Source organism: Hipposideros armiger, unplaced genomic scaffold (assembly GCF_001890085.2).
Source record: "Hipposideros armiger isolate ML-2016 unplaced genomic scaffold, ASM189008v1 scaffold_222, whole genome shotgun sequence".
In the NCBI taxonomy this organism is placed as follows: domain Eukaryota; kingdom Metazoa; phylum Chordata; class Mammalia; order Chiroptera; family Hipposideridae; genus Hipposideros; species Hipposideros armiger.
Window position 1 is genome coordinate 443776 of NW_017731572.1, and position 19036 is coordinate 462811.

General features: G+C 41.1%; 1 protein-coding gene across 1 annotated transcript in view; it reads right to left on the reverse strand.

Annotated features, from left to right (window-relative positions):
- DNAH9 (dynein axonemal heavy chain 9) overlaps positions 1–19036 on the reverse strand; it is a 340094-nt gene that overhangs the window by 32396 nt on the left and 288662 nt on the right. The window contains exons 60-61 of the mRNA XM_019654458.1: positions 9435–9628; positions 7131–7279 (exon numbers count right to left, since the gene is read on the reverse strand). Coding sequence (XP_019510003.1) covers positions 7131–7279; positions 9435–9628 — 343 coding nt within the window. The remainder of the gene's footprint in view (positions 1–7130; positions 7280–9434; positions 9629–19036) is intronic.

The window sequence follows — 19036 nt, forward strand, 5'->3', positions numbered from 1 at the left end:
TCACTTGAAGGCCAGGCCTTGGTCCATATTCCTGAAGAGTGCTGGTGTGAAAGGCCTGAAGAGTAGCAAGCATGTGGATGTGGCCCTGTCTGACCTGTTTTGTCCTCTGAATAAACAGAGGGTGCCCCAAAAAATGTATACACATTTTAAGAAAGGAAAAAAATGTATTAAAATTGTGATAATATATACCAATAACAAAAGATGACTACAAGTCATGTTTAACTTCTGCAATTAGAAGAGGTGCTCAAATATGCATCAGCGTATTTTTAATACAGTTTTTTTCCTTTCTTAAAATGTGTATACATTTTTGTGGCACCCTCTGTATATTTTCTCTGGAATTTTAATGGGATGTTTGGCTAGCAGGCACAGGATTCAGGTAGTTCTGGCTTTGCGTACTTTACGCCATATTAACTGCCTCCCCTATTAATCCCAACACATGGGAAAGTTTTATCTCATCATTTTGCAGGAATTAAGAGTGAAGAGAGGCAAGAGGGAAGACATGATGGGACTTGGTTGCATAGGTGTAAATGGTCTCTTGGATGTATTTCGATAACACCTGTTGGATGTTGCTGGTGTTGGGAATGGAGTAAGGGAGCAGCTACAGCAACATAGATATCACAGCCACATCACTGGAGCAAGGCCAATGCTTGTGAGTTGTTCTCCAGCCCAAGGAAAACTTTACACAAAGAAATGACTTTAATACAGTGGACCAATTCTACTTGGACATCAGCTATTAACCCAATATAACAAAATTTAGAGGAATTACATAATATTCTTTAGACAAAAGGGTCATAAAATGTATAATACCATGAAGGAATTATTGAGCAATTTTTCTAAGAAGGTGAAGTACACAAGATAAAAGAAGAGAAACTTTTAAAAAGAAAAAAATCTGTACTTAAAAATTTTAGTTGTAGAGGAGCTGAAGTTGAATATGTACTTGTGCAAGGAAATTTAAAGAAAACTTTCAATACTGGACATGTCTTTTAAATACTAACAAAAGTATAGACTCTCCTTCAACTGGATGAGACAAAGCAAGATGATGACTTTTTTAGTGAAGGATAGTTATTACAGATTCAACTGAGATAAACCCAAGAAATACCCTTATTAAACTCTATAAATCCTAGCTGGCAATAGATTTGATGTCAGCTTTAGAACCTGGGATATAAACAATTTATTCCAGAGAAAATACCAGGATAAAAGGTACTGGGATTATTAGATAACCTTGGTGACATTTCTACTTACAAAAGGGCCTATTTTTTTTCTTTATTAGAAAGAGGATATGGGAAAAGAGGGGCTTAAAAAAGATCAGTTTGAAAACTACAGACTGGAGGGATCATTGCCCGCGGGCAAAGTCTGGCACTGCAGAGCCACCTAGGCTCTGTTTTCATTAATCTAGGCTTCAGGCATGATGGTCAGGCTGAAGAGAAAGAAATGGATCTCCGAGATGATGAGAAGGGGAAAATCTGACAGATGTGTACCGACTGAACACTCAGCTAAAGATAACGGCACCACATGTGAGCCTTATCACGTGTCAAGCAACCTTGCCGGGGTCTTCCATTTGCAACTCCGAGGCTCTCAAGGCACCTTTCTGGGTCATCAGCAAGGCCCTCCAGACAGTGGCGTTCTCTTGGGGTTTCACCTGCATATTGTTTTGTACTCTGGCTTCCATGTCCCCATCCCCACTGCCTTTAACTTATCTTCCCCTTTCTGATCTTCCTTCTAATTCTCCATCTGGTGCTGTCATTTGGAACCACGCCCCATGGGAGACTGCCTTTAAAATCTTCGCAGCATGCTTCTTTGACTTTTCATCTCTTTGAGGACACTGCAACTTCTGTGGCCCTCTGCCTAGTTCCATATACCAGTGGGCTGGGAGGAAGAGGAACATTTTCTAGCCTTCTCTTGCTGTTTGCAGGCTATTTCTTCTCCATTCTCATTAAAAACAAACAAACAAACAAAAAAACAAACCCACGCCAGCTGGCTGTATTATCTACTAACTTTTTAATATTTGCTGCCTTCTACCAACTCTCTAGTGAGATTCATATTTATTAGGGACTTTGGAACTTGTTTTAAAATCTTCCACACTTCCTGCTTCATCATTATCCCAGTAAACTTTAAGGCACTGTGTCATGCAGCCAACATCCAAACTCATGTTTCTTCATCTCAAAGAACTTAACTGTTTCATTTCTGTTATTCACTCCCAATGTTTCACCGAGACCTTTATTATCAGTGAGAGCTGTCCCATTTCGGGAACATTATTCCTTCATATCTACTCATGACATCACTTCCTATTGTCTGATTGTTTACTCTCTTACTCCCACATCTCCTATTATTGCAATTCGTGAAATGTCCAGTCCATTGGCTCCTCTAATTTTTTTCCTCTTATCTTTACCTTTACCTTCCTCTTGTTTTAATATGGACCAATAATCCTTAATTTGAACCATGATCTTACAAAATACTCGACTCCATTGTCCCCTTCTACTTCTGCATCTCCCAACTTTTGTAAAATCTCCACCCTGAACAACTCTAGGTATTAATTAAAGAAAAATAATACATTTGGTGAATTGGAGCTACCACGAGTTCAAGATTCTCAACCTCAATGCTGTTTGGTAATCTGTCTATGACCCCAGAAGTTGGTTATATTGCTCATTTTCTTCTTCCTTTAAAATTCTGAATGGACCCCACCCTTCTGCTCAGCAGTTTGTTTCACTCTACTTCCCTGAAAAAATACAGGCCATCCAGTAGAAATTCCTTCAATTTACTTCCTTTTTGCCTGCATCTCTGAACATCCCTACTATGTCTCGTCTCCATTTCAGTGGAAGACATGTCCTCTGTCTGCCTATCACCCATCTGTTCTCTAAATCTCATCTCTTCTTGTATCCTCAGCCTTGAGGATACACTCTATTCACTCTTCTGTATCCTGGCACTTCAACAAATGAGTCTTTCTGAACACAAAAAGCAATAATCTGCCAATCTTGAAGCTATTCTTTAAAGATCGTACTTGCTCCAACCCAACCAACTTTCAACAAACTCTTAAAGAAAAGAGAATGGGGCCAGGAACAATAAAAATGAGATTCTAAGTAAGTGTTGATAATCTGATGCAAAGACACTACCTTGAAAATAATTTCTTTGAACACACCTTGTAGCAGGTCTACAGAAATCTAACGGAGTTCCTAGTTCTGACCAGAACGTTGGAAAGAGAAAAAGGAGGCAGTGAAAGGCAAAGGTGGTAGATACAGCTTCTTTCTGGTCCTAAAATGGAAATAACAGAATTTCTTTTGTCAAAGCCAGATAATTAGATAAAGGAAGGTGGAGACCAAGCAAGATCACTCTAGAGTCAAGTGAATGAAAGAACAGAGAAGATGCCTGCATAAAAGCAAAACGTGGAAGTCTTCTTGTTGGGATGCCAAAGACGAAGCTATGCTTTGGAAGGGTATGAAAAAAGATGTAAAGAAAGGAGCAAACTGGGCTGCCTCAAAGAACAGGTCAATCTTCATCGTCAATATAATGCCATACAATGCTACTGTACTTTTAGCCTTTCAAAAACCTTTTCACATCTGAGATTTCATTTTTATCCTCACAGTAACCCTAGGAGGAAGGTATTACTGGTGGTTGGAAACAATGGGTAATTGCTTTTAGGTGAAGCAAAAGCAAACATTATTGTGCAAATTTGGCTCACTTAGGAAGAAGGGGATGAGAAAAAAGACAGAAAGAGGGTAAAATTGATTCTATTAAAGGATTAATCTGAGAAGGCAGGAAGGAAAGCAGTAGGGGTGGATGGTGGTATGTTTCCTGTTAAAATAGAGGCCAGGAAAAATGGATGGAATTTCTTTGTCCTCTTTCTCTCCCCCTTCTTCAAAATTGTTGAGTAAAGAAAATCCTGGAGTAGATTAACAGGCACAAAAGTGCTAGAAAAGCATAGATTCCTAATCAAGTGTCAATGAATGAGCTTCAGGGGTTTAGAAAACTCCCAAAATCATATACAAAATTTTGTTTGTCTGTGGGTTTATGCATTTTGAGAGGGGGTGGCACTTTGAAATGCGGGTGAGGAAACAAATCTTTCACCTGACTCTTAAGTTTTTAAAACTCTGCCCTATAGTAAGAGCTGCCATGATGAAATAAAGGGATAGAGAAATGAAGTAGTTAAGACTAGAAATCACATACTTAAAGGTGGGAAAAGATGCCAAGCTTTGATAAGTCTAACTGGAATAAAACAGTAAACTGTTTGACACAGTCTCTGTCCAAGCATAGAGAGAGTACATTTTCTTAATAAGCAGGGGCTAGGGGAAATGGGAAAGTGTTTGGGTCAGTTGTGTGGATTCCAAACTTAAGAATAGGAGCCCATCAGGCACAATGATTAGATCCAAGATGCAGAAAACATGGATGTCACCCGAGTATATGTTCTAAATGGGTGCATTAGAAAACAAATCAAACCATCAGGGGGAGGAAGAGAAAAAGAAAGCGGCACAGATGCCTAAGTAATCTCTCACTGATGAGCAGCAATATTGCCTCCAGTAAAGAAATATGTGTTAAGATTAAACCAAGGGCAGGGCTGAGATACTATTTTCAGAGACAAACACCATGGGTTAGGGAGGGGTCAGCTTGCCTGAAATGACAGAAAGGTTCAAACTACATGATGGAATACCTGGAGGTCAATTGGCAAAGAACAGTAGGGAATTGCTCATGAACAAGGCATATAAAAGCTTTCAAAAGGAAAATACTGAATAAAAATGAGGAAACTAGATTTATCAATATGAAAGAAATGAAACCCCCAGGGGACAGAAGAACTATAGAACTCTCTAAAAGGGTGAAAGTCAGGAATAACTTAGCTGTGACAACAGCCATAAAAAGGAATGAAGTTCTGATTCATGCTATACCATGGATGAAACTTGAAAACATTATGCTGAGTGAAAGAAACCAGCTACAGTAGACCACACAGGTGTATGATTTCATTTATAGGAATGTCCAGAATAAGCAAATCTTTAGAGTCAGAAAGCAAATTGGTGGTGAGTAGGGCTGGGAGGTGGTGGGATGGACTAGAGCAGGGGTCAGCAAACTTTTGAGATGGAAGAGCCGCCAGGGGTCAGCAAATTACGGCTTGCAAGCCGCAGGCTCTGAAGTAAAATTGAAAATGAAAATAAAATATCATAGTTTCATTTATAAAATATTTAAAGGATATTATTCACATAATGGTGATTACGTAAAAATATATTTATGGCTCTCAAATAGTTTTTCAATTGTTGTGAGGGACAGGATTGGCTCTTCCAGGATTTGGCAAACTTTTGAGACGCAACATACCCAAAGAGCCGCATGGGGCTCGTGAGCCGCAGTTTGCCGACCCCTGGACTAGGGGATGACTACTAACAGATATAGCCTTACTTTTGGGATTCCACTGTGATGATGGTTACACAGCCAAGTGAAAATATTAACAAATTTTCAATTATATACTTGAAATGAGTGAATTGCATGACATGTGAATTATATCTCAGTAAAGCTGTTAAAAATTTCAGAAGGGGAGAGTCTTGGTGGAGTTCAATTTTTATTTTTCACATCAGGGAATAAATAGATACTGAAATACATAAATTCAGAAAAGTGATGAAAGATTATTAGTAGGAAATAGAGAAGTATTTCTCAGGAGGACTAAATTCAGAAATGGGCAAAAGCACAGTGTCTGGAAAAGGGGACTGGGTGTGCGAAGCGTCGGAGTTGGGAACTGTTGCTTTCCATTTTAAATTCTATATTATTGGTATTTTAAAAAGTATTTAAAGTATTTTAAAATATGTTACTTGTGATTTTTAGGATATTACAAAAATATATATTAAATTAGTGAATGAGAGGATTCTTTCCCTTATACTGATCTTATCCATTCTTTGGGGTCAAGTCAGCATCATGTCAACTACCCCCAAACACCAGGCATATGCTGTATGTTCCTTCCATTACATAATAATAATAGACTGGCCATGGAGTTGTATTACATAGTCTGGATTCTTACCTATAAAGGCTTGGCTCTATAAAAGCCCATCGGGTCTTTATTTCACTTTGCAAAATGTTGTAGTTTTGATTAGTCATTCATTTGCTTATTCTTTCATTTAACATATATGTTTACTGAGTGCCCATCATATGAAAAGCCCAGTGCTAGGAACTGGGGACTGGTGAAAAGGCAACCCAGTCTCAAAGAGCTGTCATTCTCATAGAAAGGCACAATTGTCACTAGACAATTACAATGTGATGCACAGAAAGAAGGGTGCTCTAGGAGCACATGGGAGGGGGCCCTCGCACCTTGGAAGTCAAGTTGGGCTTCCTGGGAATGGTGACATTGAAACTGGTATGTGAAGGATGAGTAGAGGCTAGCCTGGTGAAGGGGATGCTGGAGGGGAAAAAATTGGGAGAATGGGATGGCTGCTGTGTAGAATGAAAAAGAGGGAGACAGGGAAATGCAGACAGGAAAATGAGCCCCCAAAGGTGTCCATGTCCTAATCCCCAGAACCTGTGAATATGTTACTCTACATGGCAAAAGGGACTCTGCAGATGTGATTAAAGACCTTGAGATGAGGAGTAATCCTGCATTATCTGAATAGGTCCAGTATAATCACAGGGGTCCTTACGAGGAAAAGAGGGGGGGCCCCATTTATTAGTTCAATTTGCAGAAGTGTAAAATAATAGTGGTCTTTTCAGACTCTGAGTTAATGGCAATTTGTTATAACAGCAATAGGAAACTAATATCAGAAACTAGGCTAGAGAAATAGGGAGGAACTGGAGGACAAAGTCCCCTGCGAGCCCTACTAGGAAGTCTGAATTTCATCCTGAGGGCAATGGGAGCTGTGGAAGGATCGTACTCGAATTTCAGAAGGGCCGCCCCAGCTACATTAAGGGGCACGGGTGGGTGGTAGCACAAGGTCTCCTTATGAACCTGCTACTGTGGATTCTACCTTGTAGGTTCAGAGCCCAGAGCAGTCCTGTCTCTGGACATGATCCCTGCTGTTGGCTCAGCAATGGCCTTGCTTTCTGTACGGTTAGCGAATAGCGAGTATTGCATAATGAGCTTTGAATCTGGAACAGAGAAACTGACAGGTGCAAAGAGTGAAAGTGCATGGGGCTGGGACAGCCTTGCCACCATGAAGAACTTTTTTCACCTTGATTTTCCACGTCCTTCAGTGGGTCCACCCCTGGAGACAGGATGAAAAACATGGGAGTGGCTGGTCCTGATTCTTCAAATGAGGTTGCGAAGTCTAATGCTCTTCCCGCCACGTATTTGCTTCCCAACGTCTCCTCAACAAAATGTCTGCCAGAAAAAAAAGTACATCAATGTTTATTAGTCACAAAATAATAACACTAAAGAAACAGGTCTCTAGAAATGAAAGGACTTGCTCAAGGTCACAAGCTTGCTTGTTACAGAGCTAGGACCAACTCCAAGCACTAGTTAGTAAGTCAACACAACCTGTGCTGCTAGTTGCCAGCCTGCTCACCTAGCTCTAAATCCCCCTCCATCAGGCCACTGCTGACTCCTCTGAAGCCTGAGTGACCTGTCTCATCACCCCCATCCATCAGAAGACTGCCAGGATCAGTGCCTCTGACAGCTTGCAGGCAGCTAAATCCTCCATACTTCATATCCCTGTGACCCTCCATTCCTTCTCACGATTTACGGCCCTCCAGGGTTCTCTCATTTTATATCACTCTCTGTTTCCTTTCACTTACTCCACTTACCAGTGCTCCTTTCCGAAGTGTCCCATTTTCTACTAAACCAAACCTAGAAGCTGCAGCCACTTACTGACCATCTGGCCCAGCTCCTGGCCTTAACTCCCCCAAGGACTCTATTTTCCCTGAAGCCTTCTCAGTGGGGCTCATTCTCCTACATCTGATGTATCTCAGGACTGGGAGGGGATCATGGTCCTGCTCACTGATAGTGATTATTTCGAAACCATTGCTTCTCCACTCGTATAGCTCCACTGAGGCTCCTGTCCCCTGGCTGAATCACCACTACCCCTGCACATCCATGTCATCTGTTGCTCCTTTGGTCACTCCACTAACTCACTGTACACTTGGACATTTGGCTCATGCATTTTCCCTCTAGCAGCCTGAGTGACATCCATATCCATGTGGACAGTCCTGCAGATTCTTAACAGTCTCCATTTCTTCCCCACTTAAGCTGTCGGAGTCCATGGCCACACCCTCATCCTTGTCATTACCTGGAACATTTCCTACATCTGAAACCATAAATGGAAACACCCGACTTTCTGACCCAAACTTTCTATCCTTACACTTCTTTTAGCAATCTATCCTTACTCCACTGATTCTCTGCTTGTATTCGAGCCACTACAAATGTAGGATTTCCAGTACCTTGGTCTCCCTGGCGTGTTTTTTTTTTTTAAATCATCCCTTTATTCTCTTCACTTCTTTTCTATCCAGTGTAATGTCCTTGGCCTATAAATTATTATTTTTTTTAAAATACAGCTTTACTGAAGTATAATTGAAATAACCATAAAATTCACCCATCTTAAGTGTACTATTCAATAGCCTTCTAATAAATTCACTGAATTGTACAGTCTTCACCATAAGCCAGTTTTAGGACATTTTCGCCCTGCCAATAAGGTTCCTCATGCCTGTCTAGATAATTGCTATTCCCACACTCCAGCTCCAGGCAACTACTAGTCTGCTTTCTGTCTCCATAGATTACACAGCCTAATGCTTCTAATCATTCTCTTGCCAATACCTCATCTCCCTCACCTAACTGTTATTCTAACACCCCAACTTGGAAAGACCCGTCCTCTACATCATCTTAAATCTGAATCTACACCTGGGCTGCTGTGTGCAAAGTCGTCTAATGGTGAAGTCTGGTGTCACTACAAATGCAGGATCTTAACGTGGTGGGCCCTCAATGCTACTCGAAATTCTTTCAGTTTCCCTGGTCAGCCTTCTCCCGTTTTTCAAGATCCTATTTCAAACCTTCAGCACTTTCCTCAAATCTCCAATCCTGCCACCTCCCATTCAACACAAACTCAACCGATGATCTTGCTTTCTACTTCTCAGAGAAAATAGAAGTCATGAGGCAAAATCCTTCTTAACTTTCTGCCATCCTTCTACCACCCTAACTACAACCCCACCCATCTCTCGCTCTCTCTGTGATGAAAGAGATGTTCTTCCTGCTAAGGATGACCCTTCCATCTGTTCCCTGGATCCATCGTCTCCTGTCACATTAGATGTGACCAGCATCCTTCTCAATAGTGATATTGATGAGTATCTCTTTCCAAACTGTCCAGCTATTATAGATATTAAGAGGATGTATGGCAAACAGAGCAACAGGCCTCATGGCATTTTGGATGTTGGTACAAAGGCTCCCATTACTAGAAACACAAGGCCTCTGTGCTCAGCCCTGCTAGTCTGGCCATGTTGAGGTTGCTCCATGCCTTCCCCAGGCCTCCCACAAGCCCATTCCCTACCGCATGGCGTAGGTCATCCGGTCAGGCCGCATGGCTCTCATCATGCAGAGGCGCTGCACGGCTGTCTTATTCTTCCACTCCTGTGGGAACTTCTCCTTCTCAGGACATTCTGATTCCACAAACTTTTTCCAGCTTTTGGCAGATCCCTCAATGTCCCTATCCAGATGACAGAATTCTTCCATGGATGAAAGTGCCTAGGGAATTTCAGAGAATCTTGCTCAAATTACAGTTTCTCAAAATTGTAATTTGCATTGTGTTGGGGTTGAGGGGTAAGATGGTATTACAGACATAATTTTGCCCCATTTATACTCTTTTCTGGAGCCTTGACTCTTCCTCCAGGTAAACTCAAGGAAGAAGAAGGATTTTGATCAGCTCACCTTTAGCAAACTGCCCCAGTAATACACAAGGTTTAGTAAATAAAGTTTATTACCAGCCGCAGAGACTGAGCAGCACCTGCTTGCAGGGTATTACATGGAGAAAGGGACGAGAAGGGAAGCCATGATTTTTCTAGTGATGGAACCTGGACGTTTTAAGTCTCTGACTCCTCCCTTTCATTCCCATATTCACTCTGCCAGCAACTCTTGTCAATTCATTTCTCAAAATGTCTCCAGAATCACTGACTTTGTATTAATGCCAATGCTAAAATTTCTAGAAATTCCGTGCTTCCATGAAGATTACGTCCAAATGCATAACTTGTTAATCAAATCTCTTCCTTTACTGCTTCCCCCCAATCATTCCAGTTGACCAGGGAGCCTACTGTCAAGGATGTCTGCTCCTAACCGTGGAAATGTGCCAGACTCATTTCCAACTCCATTCCTTGCTCCTTGTTCCCTCTACTTTCACCACATCAGAGGACCTGTTCTTTTGTCCACCAAATTCTACTCCTTTATTGTGCTGGTCATGATAGATTATTATTTGTTAATCTTCTACAAATTGTTAAAGTCCAGTTCAAAATCAGCAACCTCCCTCTAACCTAGAATACAGCCCTCCCAACCCTTCTTTTGTGGACCACAGAGTTTATATCTTTAATAAAGAGCTTGGCACAATTTTTAGATGTTTGACTGCTGATAGCTTTTAGGCCTTATTCCGCTCTCTTCCTCTTCTGGACAAGCAGATAAGTAAGCCTAGGTACTCCCTCTTTGGTGCTGGAGGAAAGTTGTACCATGCAAGCCCTTGCCCATGCACAGGAACTCTCACCCTGGCTCCATCCTCTAACTTCCATTAAAAACCCCAACAGAGTCTTCTTTCCTGGCTCTCAAAGCCATTCTCTGACTGATTGGGAGCTTCTTTGCTCTCTTCAGAGATTCTCATTATATGAGTAATAAACTTTTCCATACCCTCTTGGATATGTGTGTGGCATCATCTGTCTTGACATTGGAACCAAATTTTAGGTGAGGGGGGGACTATCCTGTTACCTCAAAGTGCCCACATAAACATCACTCACTCAGGCACTGAGTTACCTGTAGCCTTTCCATTATTCCTCACCTCTGCTTGTATGTTTCGTCTCTCCAAGGAGATTGAAAGCTAGACTGTGTCCAAAGCACCTACCACAATGCCATGGATTTTAAGAAATTCACATATTCTTGTTATTTGAATTCAATCATTCATTCACTTATTCATTCATTTGATATTTACTGAATGCCTATTACATGCCAGGTACTTGAGAATACAAAGGTGAACAAAAAAAGACACGTCTTCAAGGAGCTTATGGCCCTGAGTTCAAGAGAAAGAAGAGATGAAGGAGACCTTAGTAGGCATGTAGAATTCTACTGGGCAGAGATAGAGGTAGAGAGAAGCGAAGGGCATTTTATGGGAAGGATCAACGAGAGCCAAAGTCTAGATGGGGAAGCATGTGGGGCCTGATAGAAAGGAGTGTGACTACAGTAGAAGAGTCTTATAGGTGACAAGGGGAAAGTAAAGTTGGAGAAGGACATACACACTTGACCTGGGCTTGCCTAGGCTCTTCTCCTGTGGATGAACACCTGTCCTGTCTTTACGTGCCCCATGATATGGGCTCTGTGGCTTCCCAACATTACCCTCACCACTTAAAACAGAGAACACGCCTTCATTCATGGTGAGAAATGTCATGGAGTCATATGTAATATGGTGGGGGAGGCACCAGGAAACGAGTGTCCTGGTCCCAATGCCACCTCTTATGAGCCTCTTATGACTTGGACCTGTTTTTAAAGCTTTGTGGGATTTGATTTTCTCATTTGGAAAATGAGGTCAAGTAATTGTTGTCTGTATAGCTTATACTCTAATGTAGATACAAGTGCTTTGAAGACTCTAAAGCCCTTCCTTGTGCTTCCTTGGGGTTCCTATAGTTATTGAACTGTGATGGCTGGTTTATTCATCTGTTACTCCCACAAGATTGTGAGTTCCCTGTGGGCAAGAACTTTCTTAGTCATCTTTGTATGTCTCAGGCCTAGCAGGCTGCCTGGCACTTAGGAAATGCTCAATTAATAAAGTTTGACATCTGGGTGGCCAGCGGGAAGGCTCTTGACAGGCTGAGGAAAGCTGCAGCTGCTGTAATTATTTCTCTCTGTGTTGAAGAACTCACTTTCATCTTCTTTCAGGCAGCCACTTCAGCCCCTCTTTCCAGCATGCATCATCATTAACCCTTCTGCGGTCCCATTACCCCCTCTGGTGTTACCACAAAACTGAGCAAATTACACCGTGCTCATTGTTCCCAGCTGCCATGACTGGGTCTGAAACACACTGTCTTGAAGCTCTGGGTGGAACACAATTGCAACATTTAATCTCCCAAATGAGGGAAAGGCACTTCTAGCCTTCTAATAAGCTAAATGGAAATGACTAATTAACCTAATTACATTGGACTGTGTAGCAAAATACAACTGTGCTAAACTGCCATCCAGAGTGAGGTAGTGAGGGGCCTTCAAAGGCTAACAGAGGCGTGCATCACAGATGAGATTTTCTAGTGAAGAGCAGAACATGCCCAATACCTTAAAGTTCAGTATTTGATGAGATTTAAAGAATTCTTACAGAGGATACTAATAAAAGCATTATTTTATCACAAAGGTTTCATTCATTACCAGCCTATTGGTTCTGCTGGGGAAGCAAGGCAATCCATCTTCCTCATCAGATAGAATGTTTAAGAAAATTTTGTTTTATCATGTCCTATTCAATTATACTTATTTTGTTTCTTTAGGCAAAAATCCAACTGAACACTTAGAAAGAGCATTCATCAAAGGCTTCAACAATGTGCACACACATTGCATTGTATTTCACCTGCTCACATCCTGTGCTGTGCTTGAGTTCAATGGGGCTGGACTTCGCTGCTCCACATAACAAAACTCAGAGAGAGAGAGAGAGAGAGATAAAGCTTCACTCATTTGCAAAAGCCTTGGAACAACCAGATGAGTTTAGCCCACAACACAAAACAAAAAAGCAAAGTGAAGCAAAGCAAAATAAACAATCCATTTTGTGAACAGGCATGGAACTAAATTGCACAGTAGCTTTTGAGTTGTAAAGAGTGCTTTTGAATGATTGATTCTTTATGATTCCTGCTGCAGAGGGCTTTGTGGGACAATAGAGAGAAAGGCAAATGAATTTGGCCCAATTGGGCAACTCATAATTCCTTAAAGTTTTTCCTTCTACAGAAAAATTCTATCAGGCACAACTCATATAAACAGCAGCACGTATACACTTTAGAAATGGGTAATTAATCATCATAACTCTGATGGGGTGAACCGTGTCCCCCAAAAAGATAAGTTGAAAAACTAACATCCCAGATTTGTGAATGTGACATTAAAATAGTCTCTGAGTTTCTGGTCAAGATGGCAGAGTAGGTAAATGCTTTACTTGCATCCTCTCACAACCACATAAAAATTACAACTAAACTACAGAACAACCATCATTGAGAATCACATGGAGTCTAGTTGAACTGAAGCCCTACAACTAGGATATACAGAAGAAGCCACTTCGAGACTGGTAAGAGAAGCAGAGAGGCAAAAAGGGCTGATCCTACACCTGCATGTGACCGTTAAAAGTTGGGAGGGATATCTTGGCTGCAGAGGTCCTCCTGGAGGAATGAGGGGTCCTAGCCCCACACCATGCTCACCAGCCCAGGGTTCCAGTGCCAGGAATAGCAGTCCCCATAACTTCTGGCTGTGAAAACCAGCAGAGATTGTGGCTGAGTGAGATGGAGGGTAGCTGGAGTCCCAGGTGATCCTCTTAAAGGGACCACACACAGACTTACTTGCTGATGGACTCACTTGTTCTGAGCTCCAGCGCTGGAAAAGCAGCTTGAAAGGCACCAGGGACATACAGGGAGGAAATGAATTATCTGGCTTAGGGTGAGCTGAAGGGGCAGCTTTCTCCCAGACAGAAGTGCTGGCAGAAACCACTATTTCTTTGCTGAGCCCTCCCCACTCCCAGTGAGTCTCTAAGAACCTGACTAACACTGTTTGCCCTAACCTGGTGACTCCTTAAGACCTCACCCCAACCAAATTTCAGGCACATCCAACCTGCTTCCAGTGGCTCTTCCATACAGACAGTCTGTCTTGGCTTATGCTGTGGACTTTCCTAAAATCTCTCAAAGGTTCACAAAATCCAAACAAGCAGCATCTGGCCTTGGCATGCCCTGTACCTCTTGCTGAGCAGCACTAAGCCTGGAACTAAGAGCAGTCTGTCTCGGTTCACTGTTTGGCCTATAGAGACACTTCCAAGCCCAGCGCAGATGGCTTCCACCTGCATACTGCGTTGTGGCTCATGCCAGGTGGCCCCAGACAGGGCACAGGCCGTGGCAGAACTTGGCCTGCTGTAGGACCCCTCCCAGGAGGTGCCAGGGCTGGCACACTGGATGGCTGGCTTCAGACCAGCTGGATCACCATCTAGCTGCCTTCACAGACAACACACCCAAAGAGCAGACTGGGAGGCAACAGAGCCTGCTAAAGCAAATCCTGCACAACAACTCCTCCATTGTAGTCATGACCAGTCCTCACATCTAACTGGTCCTAGGGTCAATCCCTCTCATTGACATGCAAACAGCAACTAAGGCTCAACTGCACAGGAGGGCACACACAACCCACACAAGACACACACCTGGAGCACCGGGCTCAGGTGACCAGAGAGACTGTGCCACTGGGCCCCACAGGACACCTACTATATAAGGTCATTCTACCAAGACCGGGAGACATAGCAGCCCTAACTAATACATAGAAACAAACACAAGGAGGCAGCCAAAATGGGGAGACAAAAAAACATGTCCCAAATAAAAGATCAAAGCGAAGCTCCAGAAAAAGAACTAAACAAAATGGAGACAAGTAATCTACCAGACACAGAGTTCAAAACACTGGTTATAAGGATGTTCAATGATCTCATTGAGAACTTCAACAAAGAAATAGGAAATAAAAATAGAGATAGAAAACCCAAAAAGTCAGAAATGAATAATACAATAATTGAAATAAAGAATACATTAGTGGGAACCAACAGGTGATTAGATGAAGCAGAGACTCATATCAGTGATTTAGAAGTTAATGTAGCAGAAAACACCCAATTAGAACAGCAAAATCGAAAAAAGAATAACAAAAAAAAATAGGATAGTTTAAGGGGCCTCTGGGACAACATCAAATGTACCAATATTCCCATTATTGGGGTACCAGAAGCAGAAGAGAGCAAGGAATTGAAAACCTATTGAAGAAATAATGACAGAAAACTTCCTTAACCTGGTGAAGGAAATAGACATACAAGCCCAGGAAGCACAGAGTCCCAAACATGGTGAACCCAAAGAGGCCCAAGCTAACACACATCATAATTAAAGTGCCAAAGCTTAAAGACAATGAAAGAATCTTAAAAGCTGCAAGAGAAAAGCAGTTAGTTGCCTACAAGAGAGCTCCCATACAAATGTCAGCTGATTTCTGAACAGAATCTTTGCAGGCCAGAGGGGTTGGGACAAAATATTCAAAGTGATGAAAAGAAAGGACCTACAACCAAGATTACTCTACCCAGCAAAGCTATTATTTAGAATCTAAGGACAGACAAAGAGCTTCCCAGACAAGAAAAAGCCAAAGGAGTTCATAAACACCAAACCAGTATTACAAGAAATGTCAGAGGGACTTCTTTAAGAAGAACAAGACAAAAAAACAAAACAAAACCCAAAACATGAATAATAAAATGGCAATAGGTATGTATCCATCAATAACTACTTTCAATGTAAATGGATTAAATGCTCCAATCAAAAGATATTGGGGGCCGGCTGAGTGGCTCAGTTGGTTAAGAGCTTGCTCAAGAGTGTGAGCTCTGAACAACAGCGGTTCGATGCCGTGCCCGACCTGAGCTGCTGCTAAGCTGCCAATAGGTAGCAGGATGGCTCAGCTAAAAAAAAAAAAAAAAGATATTGGGCTGCTGAACGAATAAGAAAACATATGCTGCCTAACATAGACTCCCTTCAGAATAAAATACATGCAGAGATGAAAGCAAAGGGAAGGAAAAGCTATTTCATGAAAATAGAAACAAGCAAAGAAAAAAAGCTGGAGTAGCAATACTTATAGCAAGACAAAATAGACTTTAAAACAAAGGCTATAACAAGAGACAAAGGAAGCCCCAGTAATCCCACTTCTGGATATTTATCTGAAGAAACCCAAAACAGTACTTCGAAGGGACATGTGCATCCATATGTTCATTGCAGCATTATTTACAATAGCCAAGATGTGGAGGCAACCTGGGTGTCCATCAGTGGATGAATGGATAAAGAGGAGGTGGTATATATACACAATGGGATATTACTCAGTCATAAAAAAAGAATGAAATCTTGCCATCTGCAACAACACTGATGGACCTAGAGGGTATTGTGCTGAATGGAGTAAGTCAGACAGGGAAAGATAAATACCACATGAGTCCACTAATATATAGAATCTAAAGAACAAAACAAACAAACAAACAAACAAAACAGAAACAAACTCATAGATATAGAGAGCATTTTGATGGTTGCCAGATGGGAGGGTGGTTGGGGGGTGGGCTAGGTAAAAAAGGGGAAGTGATTAAGAAGTAAAAATTGATAGTTATAAAATAGTCATGGAGATGTAGGGTATAGCATAAGGAATATAGTAAATTAATATTGTAATAACTATGTATACCATAGCTATTAAGATGGGTACTAAACTTATCGAGGTGATCACTTCATTAAGCTATATAAATGTCTCATCACTATGTTTTACACCTGAAGCTTATATAATATTGTATGTCAACTGTAATTAAAAGATTAAAAATATTAAAATAATAAAATAAAGTAGGGTCTTTGCAGGCACAATCAAGTTAGGATGAGTTCAGTAGGGTGGTCCATAATCTAATATGACTGATGCTCTCATAAGAAGAGAAGAGACACAAAGACACACAGAGGGAAGATGGCCATATAATGACCATGGACATGGAGGCAGAGGTTGGAGTGATGCTCCAGGAAACGAAGGAACGCCTGGGGCTACCAGGAGCTGGAAAGGCAAGGAAGGATCCTCGCCTTGGGGCCTTTGAAGGGATCATGGCCTGTCAAAACCTTGATTTCAGACTTCTAGCCTCCAGAGCTGTGAGGGAATAAATTTCTGTTGTTTTACACCACCCAGCTTGAGGTACTTAGTTAGGCAGCTTTAGGAAACAAATATAATAGCCATTACCATAGTCAGCTTCTCTTTACTAAATATTTACATGTCTGACAGAACCCTGTGAGGTAGGTATTATGAAGACCATTTTGCAGATAAGGAAAGAAAGTCTCAGAAGAATAAGAAACATATCAGAGGCTATACACACTCAAACCTGAACTTGAACCCAGGAATGTCTGACACCAGAGCCTGTTGTATCTTGTCCATCCCCATTGCTGCTCCAGTTCCACAAATGCACTCATTCAGAAATGCTTTGCAGAATTTATTTTCCATAAGGGCATCAGACTACGAATCATTATTCTCAAGCTCTGGGGCTGTACTGTTCAACAAGGTGGCCACTGGCCATATGTGAGTACTGAGCAAATGAAATGAGGGTAGGGGGACTTGAGGAATTGAGTTTTTAATTATTTTTAATTCTAATGATTTTAAAATTTAAGTTTAGAAACTGGAACTTGCTTTAGTAATTGGAAAACTTTTAAGTATGTTTGGAACAACTTGGACATTTGAATCAATCACTCCAACTCTAAAATTATATGAAATATAAACTCAAATCAAGTATTTCTGATGAAGATTTAGAATCTGAATTGAAATGTGTTATAACTGCAAAAAATACACACAGGAATTCAGACTTAATACAAAAATATAAAATAGCTCACTATTAATTTTATAATAATGACAAATTAAAATGATAGTTTTTGGCTTACTGGGTTAAAGAAAATATATTATTAAAATAAATTTCATTGATTTCTTTTTACATTTTTAATGTGCTACTAGAAAATTTTAAATTTCATGTGACATACACTATATTTCTTTTGAATAGTGCTACTCTAGACTGCCTATCCATTCATGTCTTATCTTATGAAGCCTACAAAAATTGATGGTTTTCCACAGATATGCTCTGCATTTACCATAATTATTCTTAGGCATTTTGTAACTTTGTGATTTGGTTGCTGTTGTGAATGGAGTTCCCCTTGTTTCTTTCCCCATATATTATTCCCCTTCTCATTTGCCAGATTGGATCCAGAATGACAAATGAAGTTAATAAATAAAAATCAAATCACACTTTTATTATTTAGATCAGGGATCAGCAAACTGCACCTCACAGGGTCAATTTGGTTCACCACTTGTGTTTGTAAATAAAGCTTTATTGAAACTCAATCATTTCCACTTGCTTATATAGTATGTGTGACTTTGGCAGAGGTGAGTAGTTGTAACAGAGTCTGGCTCTCAAAGTCTAAATATGAAGTATGTGGCCCTGTACAGGAAAAGTTTGATGTGCCCTGATTTAGATAAAGCACTAAAAATAATTAAAAGAATAGCTACAGACTCTGAAAAAGAAATAACTACAGACTGAAAAGAAGTTAGAGAAATATCATGGGCAATGTCAGCATGAATGGAATTAGCCTTGAAATTCCTAAGATGACTCCTTAAAAGGGGACTACACCCACATAAATGATTAAGTGTGGGACTTTTGTTATAAAGTAAATCATCTTGGATGGATCTCAAGGGAATTATGCTGTGTGAACAAGCCAGTCCCAAAAGGTTACATACTATATGATTCCATTTATGTAACATCCTTGAGATGACAAAATTATACAAATGGAGAGCAGATGAATGGCTGCCAGGCATTAGGAATTAGGGGAGGGAGGAGATTGTGGTTATATAAGGGCGGCATGAGGGGTCCCTGTAATGATGAAATTTTCTGTATCTTGACAGTGGTGGTGATTACATGAATGTCCACACATAAAACCACACACACACACACACACACACACACACACACACACACACACGAGTGCATGAAAAACTGGTGAAATCAGAACAAGATTAGTGAACTGTATCAAGGTCCACTTCCTGGGTGTGATATTGTACTGTAGGAACGCCAGATGCTACCATTGGGGGCAGTGGGGGACAGGGCTATTGCTATTATTTCTTTTTTTTTTTTTTAAGATTTTTACTGGGGAATTGGGGGGATGGGAACAGTGCTGG